Here is a 26,969-nt window from a genome sequence, read left to right as displayed (position 1 = left end):
TAGCAGATATCAAATAGCACAGTAATTAATTGTCTTGGAATCATTACTTCTGTTTGTAAAATTTAGTTTTGTTTGGAAATTTGACTTCTTGTGGATGAATTTTCTGACATAGTTGTCTACAAATCTTAGTTACAGAAAAGATAGAAGAACAACTGTTCAGAGTATCATTCAAATTTACAGCTTGTGTGGGAAGGCAAATTCCTTGGGAAGACTGAATCATGTAATCCCCTGAACTTACTGGAAACTTGTCTCATTGGAAGTTTCTTTTTGTGTGACTATTTAATTTGGAGCAGGGATCTTTGAAAATTTAGATTTTATAGTTCATAACTACAGAAACACAGATTTTTTTTTTCCTCTGGGCTAAATTCAAGTATTGTTAGCTCATATCACCCCACTGCAGTGTATTGGAATAAGGTCACAGCTGGAATTTGACCATGTGGCTGAAATGTGCTTTGCTTGTTGACAATGTCTTCTCATTCTCCAGCTCATATTGCTGTGCACAGTGCCTTCTGTGAAATAAAGCCCTGGAATTACAGTGGAAGTTTGTTCTGGACAGCTGGATTAAAGCAGGGCTTGTGCAGCCTCAAAGGAAGATGTGGAGGTCCAGTGCAAGTTCAGTAAGTTTTTACAGGTGTCACTTTCAGAATTCAGCAGTATTGTGCAGTAGGGAGAATTGTGTGGTTGCACTTATGGTTTCTTCTTCCAAGGGTAGTTTAGGGCCTTGGCATCTCTGCTGTAATTGTCACTTTTAAGGCTGACAGCTTACTCTAGTCCTCAGAGAGGGGTCTGCATAAATGAAAATAGTGAAAATGGACCACGTGGCAGAAACAACTGCTTGTTTTTTGGACCAGTGGGAAAGCTGGGAGTGCTTCTAAATCCCTGTGGAGAATGAGAGATGCCCTGGAACTTGGCCTAAGTCCTGGTTGTTATAAGGGAGTGCCTGGTAGGGGGAATTGGAAAGCTGTTGTGGAGCAGTTGCTGCCAGAAATGAAAGGTAAAGGGAAGAAAACCTCCTTTGCAACTTGAAGATGAAAACTTCAGAGAAACTGGGCTTCTAGTAGAGAGCACAGAAGTTTCTGGGAGAATTTTAAACCCCCCCCTTTTGAAGAAAGCTACCATGTTTTTGTGAGGGTACATTTGGGTCCTTTGTGGTGAAAACCCCTCAACCTGCCAAGGTCCTGGTTGTTTTTACATGTCCCTCTTTGCAGCTACTTCCATCTCTGAAATTCTTAAGAATATGTTTTGTTGTCTTAGAGAGTTGCAATCATTGGGCAGGTGAGCATGGCTAGGTGTCCCTTTCTTCCACAGTGCCTGATTTTTGTGATGGTTTTGTGCAGCAATGACCTGTCAGTTCAGCTGAAGCACAGATGTCAAGGCAGAAGTTCTGCAGATACAGCTATTAGATTATGCTTTTAGTGTTGTCTTGATTTTGTTGTAAATTTTTATTTTGTTGTTTTAAAAGTATTCTGTGATAGCTGTACAGCACCCTTATATACATTTCCTTTGCACAGAGGCATTTCCTCTCAACTCTTTAGTTTAATGTGTCAATATTACTTGTCTGATGACAGTGGTGCTTCTAAGTACAGGACTTGATCTGTCATCTTCCATGCCCTCTGACTGATGTGCCCCCTGTCAGTGTCCAACCAAGAAAAAAGTTTCCTCTGTAAATATTTGCCAGTTGCCAGTTCAGGGCAGTATTCCAAGTGGCAAACATGTCAACCAGAAGTGTGGTTCTTCCCACATGCTGTTCCCCATGCCAGTCCAAAAGGAGCATTTGGCTTGGACATTCCTGGCAGAATTGCTTCCAAAAGCTTGTCCATCTGCTCCTATAGCTGAGTGCTGTCCAAGGAGCCAGTAATGCATAGCTGTAGAAGACTTGAGTGTTAATCATTCACGAGAGCAGCTGGAGTGAAAGTAAATCCAGAGCACAGCTCTGAGCTGGGCTGCTCTGAATTTTCAGACAAGTCAGAAGCTTTACTTCAGCGTGCACTATGACAGAAGTGGACTCTATCACTTAAAGCTTAATGAGGAGCACTTAAAAAGTTATGATAAAACCCACTTATTATCTAAACCACATATTTACAAACAGGACAATAAAGATGCAGCTTGAATTCAGGTATTGCCACTTGGCCGTTTGACCTGTTAAATGCTACCTACCAAAGAGGATTTGTATTATTTCACCAGTGTTCAGGGACATCCTCACTTGCTCTGTTCATCCAAAATGGCTTACATATAATGTCATGCTAAATAATTTGCTTTGTGTTCGTCCATACATTCCTGTGATCTGTGACCAGAATGAGTGTTACTGAGCAGGTATTTTAGTTGCTGCATTTAACAGTCACTTGCATTCTTGGTAGACTGTTTAATTTTAAGATCTATGCCTTTTCACAGCAAGATCTCTCTGGGCAGAAGTTTCAGACTTTTTTGCATCTCTGATTAATGCCTGTTCTCTGATTGCTGGGTTCAATCTGTAGCTGAGCTGTTGCATTACTGGACCTCCAGACCTGAAAGTTACACATCAGCTTCATTTATCATTAACTGGAGTCTGCCTGGATTTGCTGTTGCTCTTCTCATGTGACACAATTTGCGTGTCTGTGACACTGAGGTCACTTGTCACCTATGTGCTAACTTGATCCAATAAAACCATTAAATGCAGAATTGGATGCAGGTCATGATTATCCAATTTTGCTTTTAGTGCAAATTCTCAATGTAGTGTTTTGGCTTTTTGGCAGAGAATGAGAAGGTTAGGGAGTGTTGTATGCAGATGCCAAGACTTAGCTAGATGCTTCTAGTTGCCTGCACTACAAGTTTTGGGTTGCTTTCATCTGCCTTCTTAAATGTATTTTTCTGCCTAAAAGTTGAATATAGGCTTTGTATGCTTGGAGAATTAATACACAGAAAAAATGTCTTTTCTGAAGTGAGGCTTTGGGATGAAAACCAGAGAGATTTTAGCAGAGCTGTTACAACGACTCAGCTGAGTTATAACAGCAATTTCTCCTTTCAAAACCTGGAAGGAATAAACACTTCAGATGTTTGTAGTGGAATCAGTCCCTTGGACAGATGTTGTATGAAAAAACTTTTGGAATGAACTTTGGATATCAACTATATGCTATTGTGAAAATACTGAAATGCAATATGCTGACTGGAGCTAAGCATGCAGTGTTTTACTTTTTCTCTTCCTTTTTGCCTTCATTCTGTGCACACTGATGTTACAGGGTTTCAGAAAGACCAGGTAGGATAATTGCTTGCTTTAGTTGTTGTTTTTTTGGCTTCAACTCCAGGGCAATGAATGGAAAATCAGTGAAAATATATCTTTCTGGGATCTCTGTCATTTCAAGTCAGTTAGAAGTCAGTTCATTCTTCCATACAAACTGTTTGATCTGTTGCTGATGTGCTGAATGTGGTGTAGTTATGTTTTAATTTTTTTTTGCATTTGATGGTTTTGTTTTGGGGGGAGAGCTTTGGTTGAGGGTTTTTTTGTTTTTTTAGCCACAGAATCCTGCAGCTGTATAGGGCAACTATGCTAACTCCACTTCTCAGTGGCAGGTAAAGGGCATTTTCTCCATCTGCAGCTGCAGTTTTGCAGGTCTACAGTCACCATAAGCAACTGAAACCAGTTCTGAGCGACTGAGGCTGTTGAGTACTTGTAGTTTTTTTTTGCAGTATTTAAGTAGCTTAGTTGACCCAAAGGCAAACAATGCTTCCTCTTTACCAAATTGCCTCAGGGTGACCTGATTTAAGTTTTTTCACAGCAGGATTATGGTGGTCTGGGCTGGTGTGTGGAGGAAGCTTCCAGGAGGTGACTTGAAGGTGACCCATAGTGAGGCAGGAGATTTGAAATGGAAGCAGTTCCAGGATGGGGGAGATTGGAAAGGGCATTACTTGGGATTTGACAATCTGTGTACACAACTGGGGGTCTGACTTGGTTCAAGACTGTGTCAGTGCACAAGTGTGATGGAGATTTGCTTGCTCCTCACTCTATTGAATAAATATAAAATCTTTAAATAAAAATCCCATGGTCTAAGACCACCACATATCTAGAAGTAGGGGGAGCAACTTGAAAAGTATAATTTCATTTTTTCCACCCTAACTAAGGTGCTGTCTCATTCCAGAAGCATGTGCTTGGAAAGCTCAGTCTGTCAAGAGAAGGCATCTCTCCTCCATTTACTGGGAGGGGGGAGTGAGAAGGAGATTGAGCTTCTCATATATTCGATTTCAATTGAGTATTAACAGTATGCATTTCTTAAGTATGTGTTTTCCAGCATTGGCTCTCCTCCTTTCCCCACTTAAATAGCCCTTCCTGATGGTGTTGTCCCCTAGGACACAGTAAGTGCTGTTCATCCTGTCTGTGAATTCTGCAAGGCATTGCTTTTGTTCTTTAGGGGACTTGAAGGGAAGTAATTAAAATGACAGGAAGTGCTTGGGACTGAAAGATTTATGTCTGTGGAAAGATCTTATGAAATTCAAAGCATATTTGAATCAGGAAGAATCGATTTGGCAGCTGCATAGTTAAAGAAGTGCTGTTTCTTTCTGAAATACTGAATTAATGTCCTCCAAGGCAAATCAAGCAGAAAGGGAACTGCTTTATGCACTTCTGGTATAGTGAGCAGCAGTAACATGTACAGCCTGTAAACACTGTAAATTCTCAGTCACTGAGGAACACTAATAAGTAGTAGTGATTAAAGCTGCCTTTTAAATTCCCCTTCCCACAGTCACATCAAAAAATATGTACCTCCTTCAAGAAGTAAATGCAGGAGGTAGACACTCAGCTGCTTCATCTGTTTGATGTGTTTTCACTCACTTGCATAAATGGCTGTTATATGGACAGGAAAGTGTATTCAAATTAGTTTAGAAATCATGGTTGGTGTTGAAATTTTGTATAGGAGGCTCGATACCAAATCACAGTACTGGGAGAACATGAGCTTTGAGAATACAAGAAAATCAACAAGTTGTGCCTTGGCCTTTACTTCCCCCAGAAATGGTTTATTGGATTTTCTTCCTCCTACTGGAAACTTCTCTCCTTGACTGTGTTGAAATGCAGAGTGAGCTTTTGGTGATGGATTGTGGACAGCACCTAGCTAAGGCCATGATGAGCTCTGTGTGCTTGCATGTCTAAACAAATATCTACATATGTCTATGTGTATGGAGTTGGCCCAGGATTGCTTCCTCCCACACCTCAGTGTAGTTGCATTTTTTTTTGGTAGCCAGGTTTCAGTCTCAGGAGGTCTAGGACTGGTGCTGTTTGTTCATTCTCTGATGCAGAATGGCCTGGTCCATCAAAGGTTTGTTGGTATGCTAACAGAAATTAATTTAAATTTGTTTTGTATCATTCTGGTTTGATTTCAAAATACTTTCTCACTCCATATGGCATAAATTTATATGTTAACATGAATTTTGAATATTTAGTATATTGATCATAGAACTAAGCTCTCCAATGTTCCAGATGTCCTAAACTAAACTTTCCAATGTCCCAAAGTAACTATTACCTTGTCTATAGCTTTAAAATATTAAGCTCTTGATATTAATTAATTATTAATTATTAAGATTCATTCAGCAGAGGTGATACAGTAAAGGGATGGTGAATGCCAACAGGATTGATGTAATGGACCATAGATTATTATTTGGATATGGTGAAAACCCCCCAACAATCAAAGAAGCACAAACAAAAAGAACAGCCCACAAAATACAGCACAGGAAGAACCCACATCATAAACCCAAAGGAAATACATAGGCAGAAATATCTTCCACATTCAGAAAATGTAGTATGAGGTGATGCTGGAATTTGTGTTTAATCTCAGTGAGCCTCAAGTCCAAATGCTACTGGATTAAACTGTTATCACCCAGAATTTAGAGAATACCTAGGAAATATCTGTTAAGGCGAAACTGTAATTTACTTCTAATTCATAGCATAGAATCTGCAATAGATTGGAGAAAAGCACTGAAGTAGAATGCACTTTCTTTAATCATAAATAACATCACTAGCATTTGAACCAAAAACATTTCATAGAAATGTAGCTGCTGCTAAGGAAAAAGAAGGAGAGGGGGGAGCCAGGAGTCTACTGCTAAGAAATACTCCAAATATTCAGAAAACCCTTTGTAGACTTCTGGAATTAGGTGCTTGATGCACTCATTGCTCCCACCCTCAACAGATTGTAAACAAATCCTGGGTTCAGGGCAGCTGCTTTGCTGACTGGGCTTCTGGGCACTCCAGTTCCATTTCTGACTGCATTCCAGGAAGTGAGGACAATGGAATAAAAAGACAGTGATTATGAGTTTTTTTTATTTCCCTGTTGATAAGTAAAAAAATACATGGCTGCTTCAGCAGTAAATAACCCATTTGAAAAATGAGTTTTGTTTCCACAGTCACAGGCTGCTGGCATACCTTTAATTGGACATAGCTGCACATTATTTGTGCTTTACTGGAGACTTGGCAGGCAGGGAAAGTTGGATGAGTGTGATCAGAGATCTGAATTTCAAAGTAGCAAACTACTGCATTGCTAATTTTAATGCAGGTGCAGGTGATCTGTTGGGTTCTGAAATAATTGTCTGAAGTATATTGCATTTACTCTGGCCTGCATTGCATCTGGTAACCTGCAGTTAATAGCTGTGTGGGCATAGAGCTGATGTTGGTTAAAAGTCCACTGAAAGCAAAAAAGTCACTTTTCTAACCAAACAAGACAAGAAAAACAGTCAGTGATGAATTTGTTTTATCAGAAATGTTTTTGCCAGCTTTGGTTGGTTAACATTTGCAAGAATTCTTCTGTTGCTGTGGGCTTTTCTCAGCTAAAAGGCATTCCCTGCTATGTAATGTATGAAAGTGTAACTTTATTCTTTAGCAACCTGGTTTTTCTAAATTGATGCATGAACTGGTTTCAAATTTGGATAGCTGCTGTGGATCAGAACTTCATTTGCACTTTTATGTTGTCCAGGAGGTATAAAAATGGGATGAGAGCCTCCCATACTGCACACATGGAACACAATCTTTGCTAGCAGCACGACCCAGGCATGGATAATGCTGTGCCTGGAGGTGCTTTGAGATGCTGGTGTTTGTTTCAGAGCACTGTGGGGCTCCAGAATTGCTAAATGGCTCATGTGCAAACTGATTTGCCCTCATGATTATTAATAATCCCCATGGTTATTAAACCACTATGATATATTAGCTTTTGTTAAGAGTAAAAGCTGACAAAAGATCCTGAGAAACCTAGGGGAAAAAGAAAACAAAGTCTAATGAAGCCTGAAAATATCCAAACAAGAAAACCTACTTCTTCAAAACAGCTGAAGCCTTGAAACAGAGTTTGTCATCTTTTAAAACCAAACCAAAACAAAACTCTATTTCTACCTTTTTTCCACAATCATACTTAAAGAAGGGAGGTTGCCCAGAGAGAACTGAGTTGTGGTGCTTCAGACTGTATTCTACACAGGGACAGTAAACCATGGAAAACCACAGTTAATGCAAAATAAATAGTTCTGAGAGGTCAGTGTGATAGTTTAATTTATGTTAACACCCAGACTTGTGCTACCAAGTGTTTTCATAATTGACTGGCCAGTTTCAAAGTGTTTACCTGTGAAAACTCATTAATTAATTTATTATAAGGTCTCATGTGTAATTTAGAAGCCTGGACTGAAATTTATTTTCTTGAGCACAAAGACATCTTGGCAATGGAAATTCTGGCTCCAGAAGGGAAAAGGAAACTTACAACTTCCTGAGTTGTTTTCTTTCCAGTGTGTTGACAGAGAAGGTACTTGAAAAATAGAAATTGTTGAACTGGGGATAAGAAAGTAACTTGTTTGTGTTTTGTGTTACAGACTTGATTGCTGGAAGCCTTCCATGTGATCAAATAGTACTTTCAGACAAACTTATTTTCTACTAAATGAAGTTTAATTTTGAGGTAAGGTCCTGTTTAGTTTTTTTTTTTGTTATCCGTATAATGACATAAAACCTACAGTAATTTAAAACCTTGTGTATATTAGTATAAAAGTTTCTTTATAGAGTCTGTGAAATATATACTTCTGTGGCTGTGTTTATGAAGAGAAACGTTGAGCTGAAAAATAAATGTGATGTGTGAATATTGAAGTGTCAAGTAAATATTGTCCCTAACAGCCTGGAGATTAACCTATAACAGACATTGACTGTTTTGGAACAGTTGCCAGGGAGACTGGAGAATATGATCATGTAATAAGTGATTTCTCTAAGCCTTAAGAAAAAGGGCCATGACTTGAATTGGTATGAAACAAATGGCTGAGAAGATGACTTAACTCTTTCATCTGAATATGTGTAAGAAGTGGCAAAAAGAACAAGGAAAAACCATTACTAGAATGACTTAGATACATTAGCATTTCTATGGTGTAATGCTCTCAGAAGAGAATGCACAAAGCCAATTTTACCATTGAGTGACCAAATGTTGATAAATCTAATCCCATGTTTTCTTAATCCTGACTGCCATAGTGAAGGCTCTTGCTCCTGAGGCTTGTGATTTCTCTGTTACAATTAGCTCCAGTCCAGCTCTTTGCTTATCTTATCTAAAAGCTGCTTTAGCTCTGTTTGGGACAGTGACATTCCTCCTGTAGCTCCTTGTAATTTACACTTTCTTTTGAAGATACAAGCAAGTTAGTTTGCAAATATGCCTTTTGACTTAAAAAGCAAGCTGAAGTTCAATTGCTAATAAGCTGACTGTCCTATAAACAGCTCTAAGACCCAAATATTTTAGTCTCTTACATAATTTGCTTGAGGGAACTTCCTTGCAATGTTCTTAGCAGAATAGATGCTGTTGGTGTATGACTAAAAAGTGTGGACTGAGAATGGCATCTATTAATACTTGCTAATAATTACAGCCTGCTCTCATAGTAATCTTTCAAAGCTTGTCCTGGTTTATCTTTGTTCTGCTGTGGGGATTTTTTTTCCCAAGTAGTTAGTAAAATTTCATACTGCATGCTACAGATAAATGCAGTGAATTCTTCCTGAGAATCTTGAAGGTTTTTAAAGTGAACTTGGTTATCAGGTTAATCAGGGGTGTGTGTGTGCAGCCAGAGTGATTGAGCAGGGGTTTTTCTTAGGGCAAGGGGGCATGTGAGAGTTCTTGCATTTTAATTGTCTGTGCATACTTGCAGACAGAATAAACAATGTTTAGTGATGTACAGTGTGAAGTTCCTTGTATTCTAACCAGTGAAAGGAAGGGTTATACTTTTTTGGTTCTGATCAGCCACCCCAGACAGACAGTGTGTATCTGAGGATGTCAGGCTACTTCTGGACCCTCCAAACTGATATCTTTGCACTTACTGCCCATTTAGGACATCAGCTTTTACTCTGGTTTACTGCTCTTTCCTCCCACTTTAGCCAATTGGAGGGAAACTGAGAGAGATTGTTTTGTTTCCTTTCTGACCAGAAGAGATTCCAGCCTTACTGACAAGACAACTTCCAGCCCACTGTTTTTCCAAGTGTGATATTTATGCATGAGTGATTGTTACCCCTGAAAACACCTCTCTACACAGTTCCCAGTGGAGTGGCAATAACCAGTGGTGACATTTCCACAGTGCCTTGTCCAGCAAGGAGCTGATGGTGGCTTTGCTGTGGCATGTGGACATACGTTTCAGGCATGCAACCCACAGATAATAGTTTGGTTCCTGTACCATTTTTGGTGGAGGATCAGCTTAGTCTTCTAAGAAATTCTATTAATGGAATTCTATTTAGAATTCCAGTATTATAGAATTCTGGAAATTCTGTTAATTCTATTAATGACAGCCCTTAAGCCCTGTTGAGAGCATTGTGGTAAATGAGTTACAAGCTGTCAGGGATGGAGCACTGAAGAGAGGGCTCCTTGAAAGCTGCAGTGTTGCCTCTTTTATGTTAAAATGCTGACATAGGTGCCATTGTGAGTTAGAGTAAAATGGGTGATGTTACTCTCTATGCCTGTGCAATCAGCTGCCTGTCTGCCTGCCTGGATGTTCCATTATTCTTGATTTTTGACAGATGATGCTTTGATTTGCATTCATAATTTTGGAAGTATACAAAGCTATCAGTTTAACTGGGTTTGTATTTCACAGTGCATTTTCCTCATAGAGATGGCAGGCACCAGTCCACTAAACAAGTATTTCATATGTATGATAGAATTAGATGTTCAACCTCTGTGATCAGCAGAAAATGTCAAGTGTCCTGTACTGCTGGTGCCCACTGCCAGCAGGGAGTTGGTGGGGACACTGAAAAGAATAAAGGACTTCTGTTCCATTGGATTTTGTTACAAATTTAGTCTAGTATAAAAAATTTGTAGCTTTGCTTCTACTAGCATGTACACATGCAGGTTTTTAGGCTGTGACAGTCTCATGACCTAGATTTCTGTTTGCTCAAGCTTGAATGAACCAGTTAAGAAATATCTCCAGGGAGACAGACCTTTACTAAATCATGGCAGAGCTTTGCTTTTAACCATAGCACTGGCAGGGACAAGTTCCCTTTAGCTGAATGGGTGTGGTCAGTGTGGTGGCTGTTTCAGGGTTACTTGGTTTTGAAATGCAGGTGCTTTTGGGCTGTGTGACCTCAGCACTCAGCTGGTGAGGATGTGAAATGCACATACTACCCACATAGCACTGAGCTGACATTTTGTATTCTCTGTTTGCTTAGCACTGCAGTTCAGAATATACAGATAAAATCTTGGCCTCATCAGCTCAGACACCACAGATACCAGGGTAGGAATGGTAGAATTAAGCCAGCTGAGTGGGTAAATGATCAGGGAGGTCAGTGTGCACTAACTGGTCTCCTCTCTAAATCCCCTTTCTCCCATGCATCTTCATTTTGCTGTTTTATTTTATTTTATGCTTTTGGCTTAATGATAGTTGATTCCTGTTGAAATTAGGTGTCTGTCCTTGTCATTACTGGGAGAAACAGCCATTTACCTTGTGTTACATGTCTCTTGAGAGGCCTTGTAAAATACTTGATAGTTTTGCTGCCCCTTCCCTTGATCTGTCTCTGTGTACAGCAGCTGATGAGGCCAGTGCCACCTTCCAGTCTAGCAGAGCTGGACTCTTAAGTACAATTTAGTTTCTTGGGAAAGCATTTCTGGAATTTCTGTAATTGTGGTTTTATCATGTTGTTTATCTCAGGAAGGTATTGTGGAATGGAGACCTGTTTTGTACATTACCTGAGGCTTACATTCAGAGTATTGGTTTGACTTGTGAAATTTTCAGTAGTGTAGAGTTGGATCCTACACTAATTTAGTAGTCACTGAATGAGTCTGACAAAAAAATGATGGAAGCTCTCTAACTAGGGAGCTTGATCATATGTGTGTCATCCATCTCAATGCTTTTAACATTTTAACATAGATGCTTTCACAGAAGCAGGCAACTCATTTTTGCATAATGTTACAGAAGGTTTTTTAAGGAGCTGGTTGAGAAAGCCATTTGTTGGTGAAGCAGAATGGCACAAAGAAGTTTGGGTGTAAATCCATGTAAAAGCTGTTCATTTGCTATGGTGGCACAGGCAGTGTATAGAAATCACTGTTTAATTAGAAAAAGCTTGTTTAGAAATTACTGTTGGGACTGATGGAGGAAGAGGTGCAGTAAGATATGAATAAATTCATTTGTTGCTCAGCTTTGGCAGTCCTTCTAGGTGTTGTTAGTTCTATTTGCTCCTCTTGGATGATACCAGGAGGAAAAAGCAATTTTAAATTAATTTGCAGTGGAAATTAAGGGTGGGGTTGTTTTGGAATCAACTTTCCTCCTGTTAATTTCAGGACATTTCTCAAACAATATTGGAGCTTTTGTTCAAATTATTGGTTTGTTACTTGTTTTACTTTTCAGTCCTTGATAACATCTTGGGATAATATCTTATTACTTTCTTTATATCTTATCATCTTGGATAGTTTGTGGTTGAAATATTTGTGCTTGTTTGCTTTGTTGGCAAGGTATCTCTGTGATATTCAACCACTGGTTAGAATTTTGAATTGTTCAGATTTTCCAGAGCATGAGCCCTGTGATGGTTCAGTTCAAGACCTTGACACACACACTCTAATATATATCTGCAGGCACTGGGTTCTCTGAGTTATGCTCTGTGGCTTTTTTAGGAGCTCAAAGCAGCTTCTATCCTTCCCAAAGCTGTCAGATCCATAATTTATTATTCCAGTCTCCCACCTTACAAGCACAGATCTGTCACAGTCTGATTTAGAAATTTCCTACTTTATTACTCTCAGAGAATTAGACAGTAGCAGGCAAACTGTTTCATGGAAAATTTTCTTAATTTCCAGGATCCTTTAATTTTTGGTCAGGGATTCTGCAGACTGAGTGATTTTGGGTGAGTCCATTACTTGCACAGAGAAATATTTAAATGTGGTGTGAATCAATGTATAGAAGATAAAGGAAATGTGGAAGATATTTTCCCCTTGTTTTTTTTCTTTGATCTCAGCCCTTGTCTTGACCAAGTTCTTAGATCTTTTGAGAAAAAGCAGCTGTCCTGTTCTGGCTGTTACCCAGGAGATGGGAATTGTCTGTCCCATTTATTACTGAAAGCCAAGTGGGGAGATTTAGAGCCTCAGGATATACTGGAGGAGGCAAATGAAAACATTTCTCTTGAGTTTGACAATGCAGTATTGGGGGAAGCTAATAAGATGAGCTCTTTTCATAAGTTCTTTCTCAGATGAAGCATCCTTTGGTTCTCTGAAACCAAAAGCACTGGGCTGAAGGAAACCAGACCACAAATGTATTTAGGTCTTTCTTTCTTGGAGTTGAATTTGACCCTGGGGAAAAAAAAAAAAACAAGGGTGGTGGTGAGAGGACACAGTAACAGGTTTCCTGAATTGAGGAAAACAAACTTCCAGCTCTTCAAGTTAGTCATTAGAATCCCCTGGGAAACACACACACAAATTTATGCAGAAATTAGTTGGGCTTTCTAGTGCATTCTGTATTTATGGAGAAAGGATTTAAGTTCTGAAGAGTTCTTGGAGATCATTGTGGAAAGTCTAGTGATGGAAGAGTGGTCTGGACAGTTAAAACAGCAAGGGAAGACACTGGAGACAAAACCCAGACTATCTACAAAATGAAACAATACAAAAAGCATCTGTAACTTCCCTTTTCTGTAAAAAAGTGCTGTCAGTTTCTGAAATATAACTGAAATGAAAAATAGCTGTACTTGAAGCTCTCTGTAGCTGTGCAACAGGCTAAAAACGTCTAGCAGGTCTATGTGGAGACTTGAGAAAAACCATGACACTGTATTGCACACTTCAGAATCTTCAGGAAAGAGTAGTTATGTGCTAAGAAAATCCTACTTTTGATGAAGCAGTTATTTTAAGCTGTTGCTTACCAGCTAATAAAAATGTATGGTGAGAGGAAGATAATTTTCTGTCAACAGTAAATGTGTTGCCAATATACCCAATAAGTATGTTGGTTTTTTATGCATCATTTCAACCTACCTCAAAGAAAGTGTGAACATTTTGTATATGTACATGAAGTTTTTGAGAAATGAATTTTTGTTATACCAAGAAAAAGACATATTTTGGCTAGTTTCTATCTTGAGGATTCTAATGAGACTAGATAGAAGTGCATTTAAATAAATGTAATTCTACTGAACTGGTTTTATTTGTTTAATGAAAAGGTGAGTATATTCAAGCATGAAATGGAAAACTGTAAGCAGCAATGCCATTACTGCTTTTTCAGGTACTTTAGTGGGAACCTGCAGTGAGTTGGCACCATGGTGGCTCTTTCCTTGAAGATCTGTGTCCGTCAGTGCAATGTGGTGAAGACAATGCAGTTTGAGCCATCCACTGCTGTGTATGATGCCTGCAGAGTCATCCGTGAGCGAGTGCCAGAGGCTCAGACAGGGCAAGGTGAGATCCTCAGTTTGTCCTCACTCAGTTCCTTGGCTGGATTGAAAATGGAACGTAAAACCATGGGGTTTTCTGACATTATCCTGTTTCTTCTTTTTTTATTTTTTTTTTATTTTTTTTTTTTTTGTTAGAGGGATTTTTATTTTTTAAGTTGTTAAATTTAAGTTGTAGGGCTCTGGTGTGAAAAGAAACAAGTGCAAACAGATTTTTAAGCAACAGAAAGTAGCTGAGTTGTTTTTCTTCCTTTTGTCCTGACAAAGGTTTTCCCACAATGGATGTCTCTAGTGAAACTTTGACTTCTTAAATAAATATCTTGTTTGCCTAATGGATGAGAAATTGTTCTCCTACTTGGAGAGCATTTTTTTTTCTTTTGGTATTATCTACTTAAAGCAGTATTTCTGGCAATGTTTTCTAAGAAGATCTGCACAGAATTATTTTGTGCCTCAGCAAAGGAAGTGACAACATGAATTACAGAAGAATAGCTGGATGCCTCCAAAATGTGCAAAGAGAAATGTTTGGAACTAGCTAATAACTAAAATCATCACCATGCTGTGCATACCATGGTTACCATGGTGCTGCATGTTAATCAAAGGTAACTGTCTCTACCTATTGAGTGAATTAGGTGAATATGGACTGGGAAGCACCATGGACAAAAGATCTGGTTTTAGCACTGCCAAAGGTGTCAAAAAACTTGGGTTCATCAAAGCCCTTTGGTGCTGCATTGTAAATAATGCTACCAGAATGTGATTCTTAAAGCAAGTTGTTTATTGAGGTTTATGCTCTCAGTCTTTACAGCCATTTCAAAACTCTTGTCTGAATTGTTAGAAATTGTTACTAGTAGTGAACTTCATTACTGTTACTGAGAATTGCTTCTCCTTTGCAGAATCCTTTGTAAATCTTTGTTACAGAGCTTCAGCTTTCAAAAAAAAGTTGTGCATTTTTGCCATTCTGGTCTCTCAAGGCAGTGATTGTAGGCAGCTGTTGAATTCGGAGGAGTTGAGTGATAAATATCCCTGAAGATCATGAACATCAGAGAAAAGCCAAGAAGTTCTCAGATTTTATAGTAGGGCTTTTTCTTTTGGTTAAGACTGCAGTGCAGTGACAAACTTCAAAAATGAAGTTGGGTGATGAACAGAAATGTTTCCAACAATTCCTTTCCCTTTTTTGTGGATGTTAAAATGTGTGTGTTTGCCTTTTAGTTCAGAAGACTCACAGTGGTGCAGCAGAGTTGATAAGCTGGTTCTGCACAGCAGAAAATGTACTTATAGCTATCAGCTTTGCACATTTCACTTCTCCCACAAGCCTGGTCCTAGCACAAAGGTGACCATGATTTTCATGTGCAGAGCTCCTGCTACTGCATTACCAGGTGCATAAATACCAGAAATGAATATCAGAGCAGTCTGTGCTTCCTTGGTACTGTGCTCTGTGCAAGGCATTTTGTCTGCTTCTAAAGGTCACAACCTATTTATAGGCACAAATTCTAAAATCTTACAGAATGATTCTGTATTCAATCTGTATCATAAGTGTCCCTCTATGTACAGATCACTTGACATTTCAGGGGAGTTTTTAATTAAGGTCAGCAGGAAAGTTTTTGGAAAGGTTTTTCCTTTTAAATTTGGTATCTGTAAGTCAGTTCCACCTCTATCAATTAAGTGTATGGTCTTTTATATAATTGCATAAGCAATCTTGTGTTTAAGGTAGATGCCGTTAAATGTAAATTATTGCTATGTGTGGCGTTTATGGATGAAATATTATCTGAAAATTGTTGGTATTTTTACCTGGCTTTCCTAACACATGGCTGAAAGTAAACAAGGTATGGCCCAGAGCTGCTGTAACAGACTGTGCTGCTGGCCCTGAGAAGGGGCAGCTTAACCTGCAGAGCTGCAAACAGAGCAGGCTCAGCTGCTGAGTGGTTGTTTGCTGCTTGTGAAGTATGATCTGTATTGATTCTTCATGCATATGGATAGGCCTTAAATTAACAGTCATGATTACTTCATTTTGTGTATCCACAGTTAAGTCTTTGTGAACTAAACCTGGGTTTGTTTTTGTGTGGCAATGGAAATTTTATAGTTCTGAAGGAATCAATTGACATTCTTTAGCCTTCAAAAGATACAAGTTTTTGCTGTGTTTGCTATGGATATAATTCTAGAAGCCTTGTGTATTTTTAAATACCTAAATTTGAATCATCTACCAGAAAGATTTCCAAGTTTGTAAAAAACTCATTTGTGGAGAGTTGAAAGCAAACTGTGTTTTGAAAATAGAACTGCTGCTTGAAATAGTGCACTGTGGTTAAGGCCAAACTTGCTTGTATTCTTGGTTAGTCAATTCCAAAGCAGGCCCTGTGAGCATTTCAAAAAGGTTGTCTCAAAGAAAAGTAGTTACAAATATAATACACAGTTGATGTGATTGCATAGTGAAGCTTTTGTTTAAGTTGTCTGTCAAGCCTGATGTACCCTGCTATCTGCTGCTGAGCTAAATATTTCATGAAGCATAGAAAAAAAAATTCTCTCTAAGTTTATTGAGAATGGAAGGTAAGTGTAATGGAGGTTTAACCCTGAATAAAACCATGTTGACTTTATTAGGTTTGCTATTTTTCAATGTGTCTCTCTCTGTTCTGTTCCACAGCCTCTGACTATGGATTATTCTTGTCAGATGATGATCCTCGAAAAGGGATATGGCTGGAGGCTGGAAGAACACTGGATTATTACATGCTGAGAAATGGGGTATGGTGAAAGTCTGTTTCCTTCATCACCATGTTCTTGGAAAACTTGTTTCCTAAATAGCAAGAAGAATGTTTAGCACTTAGAGGGGTAGAAAGGTCTTGGGTCTGTTCCTGAGCTTGACCTAGTCCTGTTCCTTGCTGTGCCTCAGATGTCAGTTTTTTCCTGCATTCAGGTTGTGACTGTGAGCTATTGTGGTCAGTAGTGTCTTCATAGAATGATTAACAGAAAGTTGAAGAGTAACTTTTGTTATATGCTTTATATTTGATGTGACCTTGTGTTGGGGCTGGTTTGAGGTGGTGAGGTCCTACTGGCTCATGTTATGGCCAGCTTGCTGCAGTGCTTTTGAAATTCTGGACTAGATTTCACAGCTCAAAGGTTCTTTGGTCTCTCCTGCTCTGACTAGGTCTTGCACTCAGGACAAGTCTTGAGAAATGACATTGGCAGATTTCAAAGTAGTCACTGCTCAAGTTTATTAAATGAGTACATTTGCCTATACTGTAACAAAGGAAAAATCCACCCTTGGAGGGTGGGAAGGGAATCCTGTTTTAGGCATCTAAGCCAGTGGGTTGGCTTGTGGTGGCTTCCAAAAGCATTTAGAAAGTTGTGTTTGCTTCCTAGGATATACTGGAGTACAAAAAGAAACAGAGACCTCAGAAAATACGTATGTTGGATGGTTCAGTGAAAACAGTCATGGTGGATGATTCTAAAACAGTGGGAGAATTGCTGGTTACCATTTGCAGCAGGATAGGTAAGGTTTTGGGACCCACATGCTTAAGAGTTTGTTTTCCTGTCATACTTAAATGTTGGTTGTTAGGGTGTTATGTGGCTAGAATTGGCATACATGTGAAAAATTTAATTTTGCTTCAAGTTACTAATTACCAAACACTTTCTTGAAACCTGTTGTTCAGGTTTTATCAAAGTCTGTAGAGAGTCAGCTGTATCCTTAAACTTCATTCAGGATTTAGCAGTTAAAGTCACAAGGTTATCCAACAGTACAGGTACCAATTTTTTTATTGTACATTACATTTACATACTCTTTCCTGCTATGAGATAGAGATTTAGAACTGAATTTATACTTGGTGTTAATTGGACAAAAGAGGAACATTGTTGACCTTGTAATGTACCCAAGCTTAGGACTTTGTGTTGTTATGATTAAGAGTTGATCATAAAATTGTATCATTTGTAAAACAACATAGAGAAGCCATTCAGAGCAGCTGGTCAAAAATGTGTCCTATTGCTTATAGTCTGTCTCAATACTTAGCTAAATAGACATTTTTGAAAACAAATTCATACTTAATACATGCACTACAAGTATGCATCCAACATAGATTAATTTAAGTCTTAAAACAATGCTTAAATCTCATTTAGAATTCAAGCAGCCTTAATTTGATTTTGATCACTTTACTTGAAAAGTGAATTGTCTGTTTCAGTTTTGAGGTTTTGTATGTTGGGTTCTAATGTGCTGTAACTAATTTACCTCAAAAACTAGTTTGACTTATTTTTGTGAATGAAAGTCAGGTGAGCATTTAATTTGCTGTCTGGTATAACATAAACATTACATACAAAAAAAAAACAAACAGAACAAAGATAGGGGAACAACTTAGCACATGAGCTAAGTATTTTGAACTGATTTTTGATTCAGTTTCAGGTAAAATTCACAGGAAGGGTTGAAATAATAAATAATAAATTTCACGTGGCTTCTGTTCCTCAGTTGGCTCTGCCACATTTCTTTTGTATCATGGACATGCTGAAATTACTTAGTCCTCAGGAAGCAATTGTAGGCTGAATTTCCATTAATGGGAATTTACTAGAGCCTGTCTGCATTTTGGAATTTACAGTTATTTTACATTCCATCATGGCAGCTTCTCTTGGTAGGCATCAGCAAAAAAACCCTTATATTTAACACCTTTCTGAAAGTGGTAAATGCAGCATATGACAAAGATACCATGTATTGGATTTATTTGTAATTCCAGGAATAACAAATTATGAGGAATATTCATTAATCCAGGAGAACCTTGAAGAGAAGAAAGAGGAGAGTACAGGAACACTTAAGAAAGACAGGACACTGCTACGTGATGAAAGAAAAATGGAAAAACTGAAGGCAAAGCTTCATACAGATGATGATTGTGAGTAATGTATTCCAGGGTAATTCTTTGATTAATGTCTTTCCACAGTATAATGCAAAGAAGCCATGCAGAAATGCATTTTTAGACTATTCAGTTGGTTCCTGGCTGTATTTTGCATCCCTTTGTGTGTAGTACTGTCTGCAGCTGAGTATTTTTGAAATGAAGTGAATGGGCAAGTTGATGCCTTTGACAGTTAGCAGGTGTTTTGAAGTGTTTTTTGGTTTGGTAGGTGAAGGTGAAGGATTGTTTTTGTCCCTTCATTGAAGTTGGATATTTAAGAATTTATTCCTGCTGAAAGCCATGAAAAAGTAGTTTTGTGTTTGAAGGTGTAAGTTTTAACTGTAAGTGAAGTGTGCCAAAGAACTAAGACAGTATTTGATTTGTGTGCTAAGTTATGATAAATGGTTTTTTCTGCTTTGCTGTAACACTAGGGTTAACTGTAAGTGGCAGGAAGATGTTTTAAAATTGTGTTCAGGGATAAGAAAGATAAACAGAATCACTTGTTTTAGAGGTAAAATGTGGCAAACTTATTTTGTTGTGAAGTTTGAAGATGTGAGTTTAGTGGTAAAACATTACTATAGTTGTTTATTCAATATTAACAATGATTATGCTGTAGATTATTATTTCAGTTCTCATTTGTAGCAAACCCTAAGCACTGATGATTAGAAACAGAAATGAGAGTACCATTTCTTGTGAAGTTCCCCCCCACAGTGGAACCCCCAGTTATCCCATGAGTTTCACAAGGCTTTTAACACTTTTCCCCAGTTCCCAGTGTGGATTTAACCACGTGCATGTCTGTGGCTCTGTTGCAGTAAATTGGCTGGATCACAGCAGGACCTTCAGAGAGCAAGGAGTGGATGAAAATGAAACATTGCTCTTGAGACGAAAATTCTTTTATTCAGACCAGAATGTAGATTCAAGAGATCCTGTTCAGCTTAATTTGCTTTATGTTCAGGTACAGTACTTTCTATCTTGTCTGAGGAAACCTATGTTGGTTAGTTAGAAAAAATTTGCTGCTCCATCTTCTAGAATTCCAGTTCTGGATGTGCTTTAGTTTCACTCTTTTGTCTAGCCTTCCAAATACACATGATAATACAGAGGCTTTGCTGATTTTTTTTTTTTTTGATTAAAGATTTTGAACCCAGTAATGGACACTGAGCCAAAAATCCACTGGCTTTCACATCCCAATTCCTTAAAATTGGTACATGTCTTTAGTCCCAAATTGCTGGTTTTAGTGCTTCTCCCTCTTCTCTGGATGGTGATGTGTAATCTCAGGTCAGTCTTGTGAACAGCTTTCTGTTTCTCATGTCTTTTTCTCTTCTGCCTGATCAGTGAGAGAGTTTCTTCTGCACTCCTTTCCAGTCTTAACCCAGACAGCACACAAGGCAGCAGGCTTTCTGTCAAGGGAACCATGTCATGTAACACAGTAGGAGTCCATCTAGGCAGGTTTCCTGAACTGTGCATACCTCAACAAAGCCAGGAGCTTTATGCAGAAGACAGGATTTAACTGAAGGTGCCATTGCAGTTGCCTGCAATTCAGTCAGAAAAATACAGGCTTTTAAATTTGTTAAAGTTTTGGGGGCTTTTTCCAAAGAAAAAAAAAAATTGAAAGTTTAATGGAATGTGCTGTTGTTATACTTGATGTTGCTATAAATTGCATTTAAAAAATCTGAGGCAAAAGGTAAGGCTGTTCTATTGCTTGTAGAACAGTGGTACCTTTTTGAAGTATTTTAGAAGGCTATCACACCTGAGGTGTTGTCCTGCCACTAAAATATTTCATTCAGGCTGGTGTGAGAGTGTGTTGATAATGCTTTGTCATTGCTTTGTCTGTGGGTAAATAAGATGGAGCCTTCTACTTCCAGAACTATAAAATCTGTCATCTTCAATGACCACCAAATCTACATGGGAGAAAAATGCTGTGTGCTTGTCCCCGTTGCCATATCTGTAACAGTAATTTTGTTTTTACCTACTAATTATGGAGATCTTTTTCCTTTTTATATAGGCAGTGGGATGAAAGCTTTTCAATGTGTGTGTTTGCACACACATGCATCTGTACATATGTGTCCACACACTAAAGTGTATGTGCATGTTGTGTTTTATTTACATGTGCATCAGGAAATGGCTGTCAAATTGTCTTTTTGATCAAAGCTGATACAATCATAGCTTAAATAAATCTCCATAGATACTCACAATGAAATGATCTAGCCCTTTGTTTTATTAGTCACATACACATCCAGAATGGAATAACTGCGACATTCAGAAGGAGAAGGGTGTGTTGCTGGCTGTTTTCAAGATTTCAAGGAATTTGAGATGGAATAGTTGCTTTGGGTGTCTCTGACACATCTTTGTTTATCTCCTCCAGGCTCGTGATGACATTCTGAATGGTTCCCATCCTGTCTCCTTTGAGAAGGCTTGTGAATTTGGAGGCTTTCAAGCACAGATCCAGTTTGGACCTCATGTAGAACACAAACATAAACCTGGATTTTTAGAGTAAACACTTCTAACTTCTAAATTTGGGTGACCTCAAGTGTAACTAATATTGAGTTGTCACAGATTAAGCACATTTTGTTACTCCAAGCAGAGGTAATCAGATTCAGTGTATTTTCAGTAGCAAATCTCCCAGTGAAAGGAGCTTTATTGCACAAATCAGCACCCTCAGCTGATGAAGGGACCTTTGGCAGTGGCTCATTAGACAGCACTAATAAGGGCACTGGCTCCTCCCAGAGTGCCAGTAAAGTACACACTTAGGACCAGGAAAGTACAAGAGTGGAAAGAAGTTTTGTGATTTGAAAAAAGTGAATACTCCTGTGTAGAAATGAAAATTTCCAAACTTTTTGGGATTCAAGCTTTGTCAGATTCTCGTTCTCATGGTGTTGTATGAATGGATTTCTACAACTGTGCTCTTTGTTTCTGGCATGGACAGAGGTCCTGCTTACAAGAGGCTCATCCTTTAATCTTTATTGTGATACTTAATTTGCTGCTGTCAGGAGGGCAAGTTAAGTTTAACTGCAATTTAGATGTCCCATTTTTCTACTGATTTTGATTTTCTGATTGGTTTACCTGCAGTAGAATTAACCAAGGGCCGAAGTCTGAGGAAAGCAATGTAGGAAGGTAAAAGAGATCTATTTACTGCACAGTCCATCCAGCCTTGCCTACATATGAGGCTCATAAATACCTTAATTGGAGGCACAAAACAATGGGTGGGTATTTGCTTTCTGTCCTGTTCCACTGGCAGAGTGCTCAGTGCTTCCTTTGTGAGCCACTTTGGGTTTTGTGGTATCTTAGGGGATCTCTTTGAAGTGGTGTCTTGCTGTGGAACGTGCAGTGCTGCAGCACTGGCTGTTTGAAACACTTCCCTTCTCAAGGCTGTTCCTGAAGTAGCAGTTCAGTTGTGTGAATAAACATCTTTCAGTTCCAATTAATCATCTTTTTACTGTCTGTCTGCTCCTCATTGGCCCATGAACCTTTCCTATTAGAACTAAGAATTGCAGTGTAACAGATTCAGTGTACTCCTGATTTTTATTTCCTGGAGCTGTGACACAACAACTTTTCTCTGGGATTTGTCCATTGACCATGTCTAGAGTATGTTTGAGTAGAGAGACCTTTCATGTCCTTTTTTGTCATTGCTCAAATATTCTTGGCACAAATGAAGATCATTGCCTGTGTCTTGCTAAGACATTGGTGTTGGTTGTTGGAATTCCCTTGAAGCTCATACCAAAGTAAATTGTGAAAGCATTAAACTGTTAATTTAAAAGTAGTCCTCCTTCATGCCCTTCATGGTACAGATGTAGTTTTGCATGGCACCTTCAGAGGGTACCTTGAGGCTGAATTTGCTGAGAGAATATCTAATAAAGAGCTCACATTGTTCATCTTCAGGTAGGAAAGGGGCTCCTCAAACTGCACACCTCCACTTCTTTGCAAACACACTGACAAACAGAAAAGCTGCAAATGATAAGTGAGCTTGATGCTGATTAATTCTTAAATTCTTAATTCTTAAATCAAATTTGGTTTGCTGAATTAAGCTGTATTTTTCAAGAACACACTTATGCTAATGAAAAACAACCAAAGTGTCAGCGCTCCTATGATTTTTTAAGGGACTGGAAACTCAGTGTAAGCCAAGTTAAATCAATGCTGCTTGCTATTAGCTGGTTTTTTTGACTGAGTTCAATGTCCATTCTAATATGTGTAATTTAAGGGATTAAAGAAGGCCAAATGATATTTCCATTCTTTTTGCTAGCTCCATTAAAAAGCAAAATAAAGTGAAACTGTGTCTGCAAAGAAAATATCTGGATTATAGGTAGAATTAAAATACTTTCAGTCTGTTCCCAACTGGCATTTCACTCTTGCAGCTGAGATGATCAGTTGCCTCTTGATTTAAAAGTAGTGGAAGGTGATAGAAGGAAAAACCTTCCAATCCAACTGCCACCCACATGTGCAGGGGTATTACAATTGAGCATTTTTTTGCAAATTTTGTTTAAAACCATTCATCCTTCTCAAAACATCTCACTTTGTATCCTAGTAGATAGTCTAGCCTTCAATGTTGCTTGTTTACTGAATAAATCAAAACAAGGAGGACATTCTCCAGTCATTCTCTTTCTGTGATTCTTTCTATGATTCAAGTCCAAAGTAGGGGGAATCCTTAGGGACTAATTATCTTAACTGTGCAAGTTCCTTCAGGTGGAAAATGACCTTCTGAATATATGACATGGTTTCATCAGAGTAGAATATTCCAGATGGGAAGGTACAATTCAGAACAGTTGTTAGTTGAAGTGTCATGCTGCTGTGCCATCAGATTAGGGTGAAATCTGGCTGAGATAAAGGGTTATTTTATTATACAGCAAGGAGGGGCAGATGAGGTGTTCTGACTGAGCTCTGTAAAGGAGGGTGAACTTGTTTGATTTAATCTGTGTTCTGAGAGCTTAGTGAGCCTGAGTGCTGTAGAAATTAAAACTGCTCCTTTTTTACTTTGTGACAGCACAATGGTATTAAGTGTCCACTTAGATTACTTTCTAGTTTTTCAGTACAATATTAGTGTTCTGACACTTCTTGGGTGACACAGAGAAAGAACTTGGTCCCATATGCCAGTAAATCAAAGTGATGCTATAAAGTAAGAGCAGTGTCTGAACTCAGAGCTGGCTCAAGCCTCCATGTCCCCTTCTCCCAGATTACAGTAATTTTAGTTGCATTTAGATGGGAAACCCTGCTGAGAGGCATCCTGTAATTTAAGAATGGAAATGTCCCAGCTGTTGTTTATTTTTGATGATTTTTCAAAACATTAAAAGGTACTGCATGGGGCAGCTACTCAAGTGGAAAGGTAACCACTTGTTCTTGCTCTACTTAGTTTTGTTGTGGAGTTATTTAACACCCATATTAGAAGGCTGGGGGACCTAGTGCCAGTAAAGATGTATGAAAAGCATCCCTCCTCAAGAAAAAAATCATTAACTTTGGAATTTCTTTTTTTTTTCCACCCCCCCAGCCTGAAAGAATTCCTGCCTAAAGAATATACCAAACAAAGAGGGGCTGAAAAGAGAATATTTCAGGTATTTGTGAGACTGAAAAAACTATTGTAATTTCACTACTTTTATAAGAAAAAATCTGAGATTTCCTAGGTGTGTACTTTGTATATACTTGAACTATATCAGAAAATGAAGTATCAAGTATTGGACAGCTTTTATTTTATTTCTTCAGCAGATTTTTTGTCCTGAAAAAAAAAAAAAGCCAGTTTTAATTTCATGCTTCATTCAAACGTGTGCCTCAATTCTGCTTGTTACTGCTTGAATTCAGTGGTGTGTGTGGGAATCTCCCCATTGTAAAAGACTGGAGAAGTTAAATATAAATGGTAAAATGTACTGATACTGTTAGGAGTGGTCTCAGTCTGAGTACTGTAGATGCACCAGGTATCTCTGTCCATGAAGTACAGGTTTGGCAATACAATGGAAGTTGGAGAATTCTGAGGTCAACAGGGGAGATGAAGTCCTATGGAAGGACACACCAGTGATCTGTGATCTTAGCTAGGGAGACAAGTTGAAGAGAGGAACAGGTCACATCCTTTCTTTTATCTGCTACACTCCCAGCTGAAAAATACTCTAACTTAGTGAGTCTGTTCTGCCTTGAGTTTTCAGTACTTCCTTGTAGATGAGTGTCTCTGACACTTTTATTATGTGCACCTTTAGGTGGTTCATTGACATTGCAGTTTAAGCAAAAACCAGATTAATTCACTTCTGACTGTCATGGCCATGCTGTTCATAGCATGGGATTTTCACCCACGTCAGTCATGAGCTCTGAGTAGTTTCAATCATTATGTGCTTTAGTGCATGGACAGAAGCTCATCAGTGAGGACACTGATCTGGGCAGAGAATTGACAACAAGGTAGAATACATGAGCTGTATTTTTGGAAAAAACTCAGCTGCTTCCCAAGTCATGAACTTCTGGAGCTTGGCAGGTGCTACATTTGTGCTCCTTGCTCTTTTGGGATCCTGGTTGTGTTGTCTGGGCTGAAGCTGACAGGTGGGAGCAGCCTGTGTTCTTGGGATGCAGGAGGTGTTTGGAGTTGCAGTTGCTCCTCCCAGCACTCCCCCTTGGAGGTAGGAACAAGAGGAATAAAAAGGAATAAAAAGGTGTTTCCCACATACCTGGTGCTCCCCCTGCTGCCTTCTGTGAGCATCAAAGAGGTGGCAACCAGCAGTTCAGACTCACTGAGGGGAAGATGGGGTGGGATAGGGAATCCCCAAGCAGGATTTAAATAGTGAGACATTTGGATATGGTTTTCAGCACAGTGGTCTGGATAGCAGAGCAGGTGCTGGGGTGGAATTTAACCATAAGATGGGTACCTGTCATTACTTACATATATTCATCAATCTACTAATGACCAAATTGTTTAAATAATAAATAGATACTGAGTTACAGAACACACTTAGATGAGTATTTCAGGAGAAACTATTCAGAGAAATTGTTTGTTACTCAGCTTTAGAATTATTTTCATGTGATGGAAAAAAAATTAAGCTGTGTCAGAAGGGATTTAATGTACATAGTCTGAGGTACAGATTGAATGGTTGATGGTCAAAGAGGAGTGTTCTATTTGCCCAGGTTGCTTATTTTCTCTGATGTGAGGCATTATATGATAGTTTTGCTAACATTTCTACCCAGTATTTTTTAAAATATTCTAATTGTATTGATTATTAACTAAGCATCCTGAAATAGATAAAAGCTGTACCCTTTTCCTTTTTCTTTGTTTCTAGAAGGCTTTGGTTCTGCCTATTTGATTCTGAACTCTCTTACAGGAGCACAAAAACTGTGGTGAGATGAGTGAAATAGAAGCCAAAGTGAAGTATGTGAAGCTGGCACGCTCCCTGCGCACCTACGGGGTCTCGTTTTTCCTTGTCAAGGTACTGCAGCTCTTGCTGTGACCATCCTGCATCCTTGCTCATGGATTATCTCAGCTCCCTCTGCCTTGACCACTAAGATATTTCAGTTTCCTGGTGGAGTGAGAAAAGATACTAAAGATTCACTAAAGACCAGAGCTTCTTAATGCACTGCTGAAAATCATTGTAAACAGACAAACCAAGCCTGGAGTTTTTAATTGTCACTGTCTGCATGCCAGTTGCTTCCTTCCTTCTGTCAGTATATTCTATCTTGCTTTTCCTTTGTCCTGTGGGAAGCTGCATTTGTATGGAAAATAATCTTCCACACCTTGTTATAGGAAAAAATGAAAGGCAAGAACAAGCTGGTTCCTCGTTTGCTGGGGGTCACCAAAGACTCGGTGATGCGTGTGGATGAGAAGACCAAGGAGGTGCTGCAGGAGTGGCCACTGACAACTGTGAAACGCTGGGCTGCCTCCCCTAAGAGCTTCACTCTGGTAATCCTTCTGTGGAGATTCAGAGGATGAGGGATTTATGTGGCAAGGAGACTTAGAACAGTTTCTGTACTGTGATTTGTTGTATCTCTAATTTTCTGGCTGTACAGAGTCACTGAGCCCTCAAGTAATAAATTGGCACATACTGTAGTCAGGTTCAATCTGTAGTTTGGTGCTTCTAGATAGACCAGTTTCTCAGAAGTACTGTTTAAATCTGTCAACAAATCACTGTTTAAATCAGGTTTGTTCCTAACTAATAAAACAGTTAAGAAAGGATTATTATTCACACTTGTGTAAATAGTCATGGTGCTTGTCATTCATAATGTACTTTGTGACTTGCAAGATACATACACAAAGTTGGCTCATCCATGTTTTTGATAATTATGAATTTAGAGAAGCTTCATGAATGTGATATTTTGCTAATTATTTGGTCCATAGGAGACCACTGCAGCATAAGTTTGTA

General features: G+C 38.7%; 1 protein-coding gene across 7 annotated transcripts in view; it reads left to right on the top strand.

The window, feature by feature from the left end:
- Positions 1-26,969, top strand: part of TLN2 (talin 2) — a 113,234-nt gene that overhangs the window by 22,388 nt on the left and 63,877 nt on the right. For 2 of the 7 annotated variants that reach the window (XM_056499618.1, XM_056499619.1), the window contains 10 exons: positions 7,807-7,889; positions 13,636-13,805; positions 16,431-16,528; positions 17,147-17,276; positions 18,502-18,654; positions 19,467-19,609; positions 21,017-21,144; positions 24,131-24,194; positions 25,935-26,039; positions 26,354-26,509. In XM_056499618.1, the coding sequence (XP_056355593.1) occupies positions 13,670-13,805; positions 16,431-16,528; positions 17,147-17,276; positions 18,502-18,654; positions 19,467-19,609; positions 21,017-21,144; positions 24,131-24,194; positions 25,935-26,039; positions 26,354-26,509 (1,113 nt within the window). In that variant the 5' untranslated portion in view covers positions 7,807-7,889; positions 13,636-13,669. Of the gene's footprint in view, positions 1-484; positions 618-7,806; positions 7,890-13,635; positions 13,806-16,430; positions 16,529-16,830; positions 16,904-17,146; positions 17,277-18,501; positions 18,655-19,466; positions 19,610-21,016; positions 21,238-24,130; positions 24,195-25,934; positions 26,040-26,353; positions 26,510-26,969 lie in introns of those variants that run through there. The other 5 variants (XM_056499621.1, XM_056499620.1, XM_056499622.1 and 2 more) reach the window with 5 other exon arrangements.

Source organism: Oenanthe melanoleuca, chromosome 10, assembly GCF_029582105.1.
Source record: "Oenanthe melanoleuca isolate GR-GAL-2019-014 chromosome 10, OMel1.0, whole genome shotgun sequence".
NCBI classification, from domain to species: domain Eukaryota; kingdom Metazoa; phylum Chordata; class Aves; order Passeriformes; family Muscicapidae; genus Oenanthe; species Oenanthe melanoleuca.
Note: the sequence above shows the minus strand (reverse complement) of the source record. Positions and strands in the feature narration are given on the sequence as shown.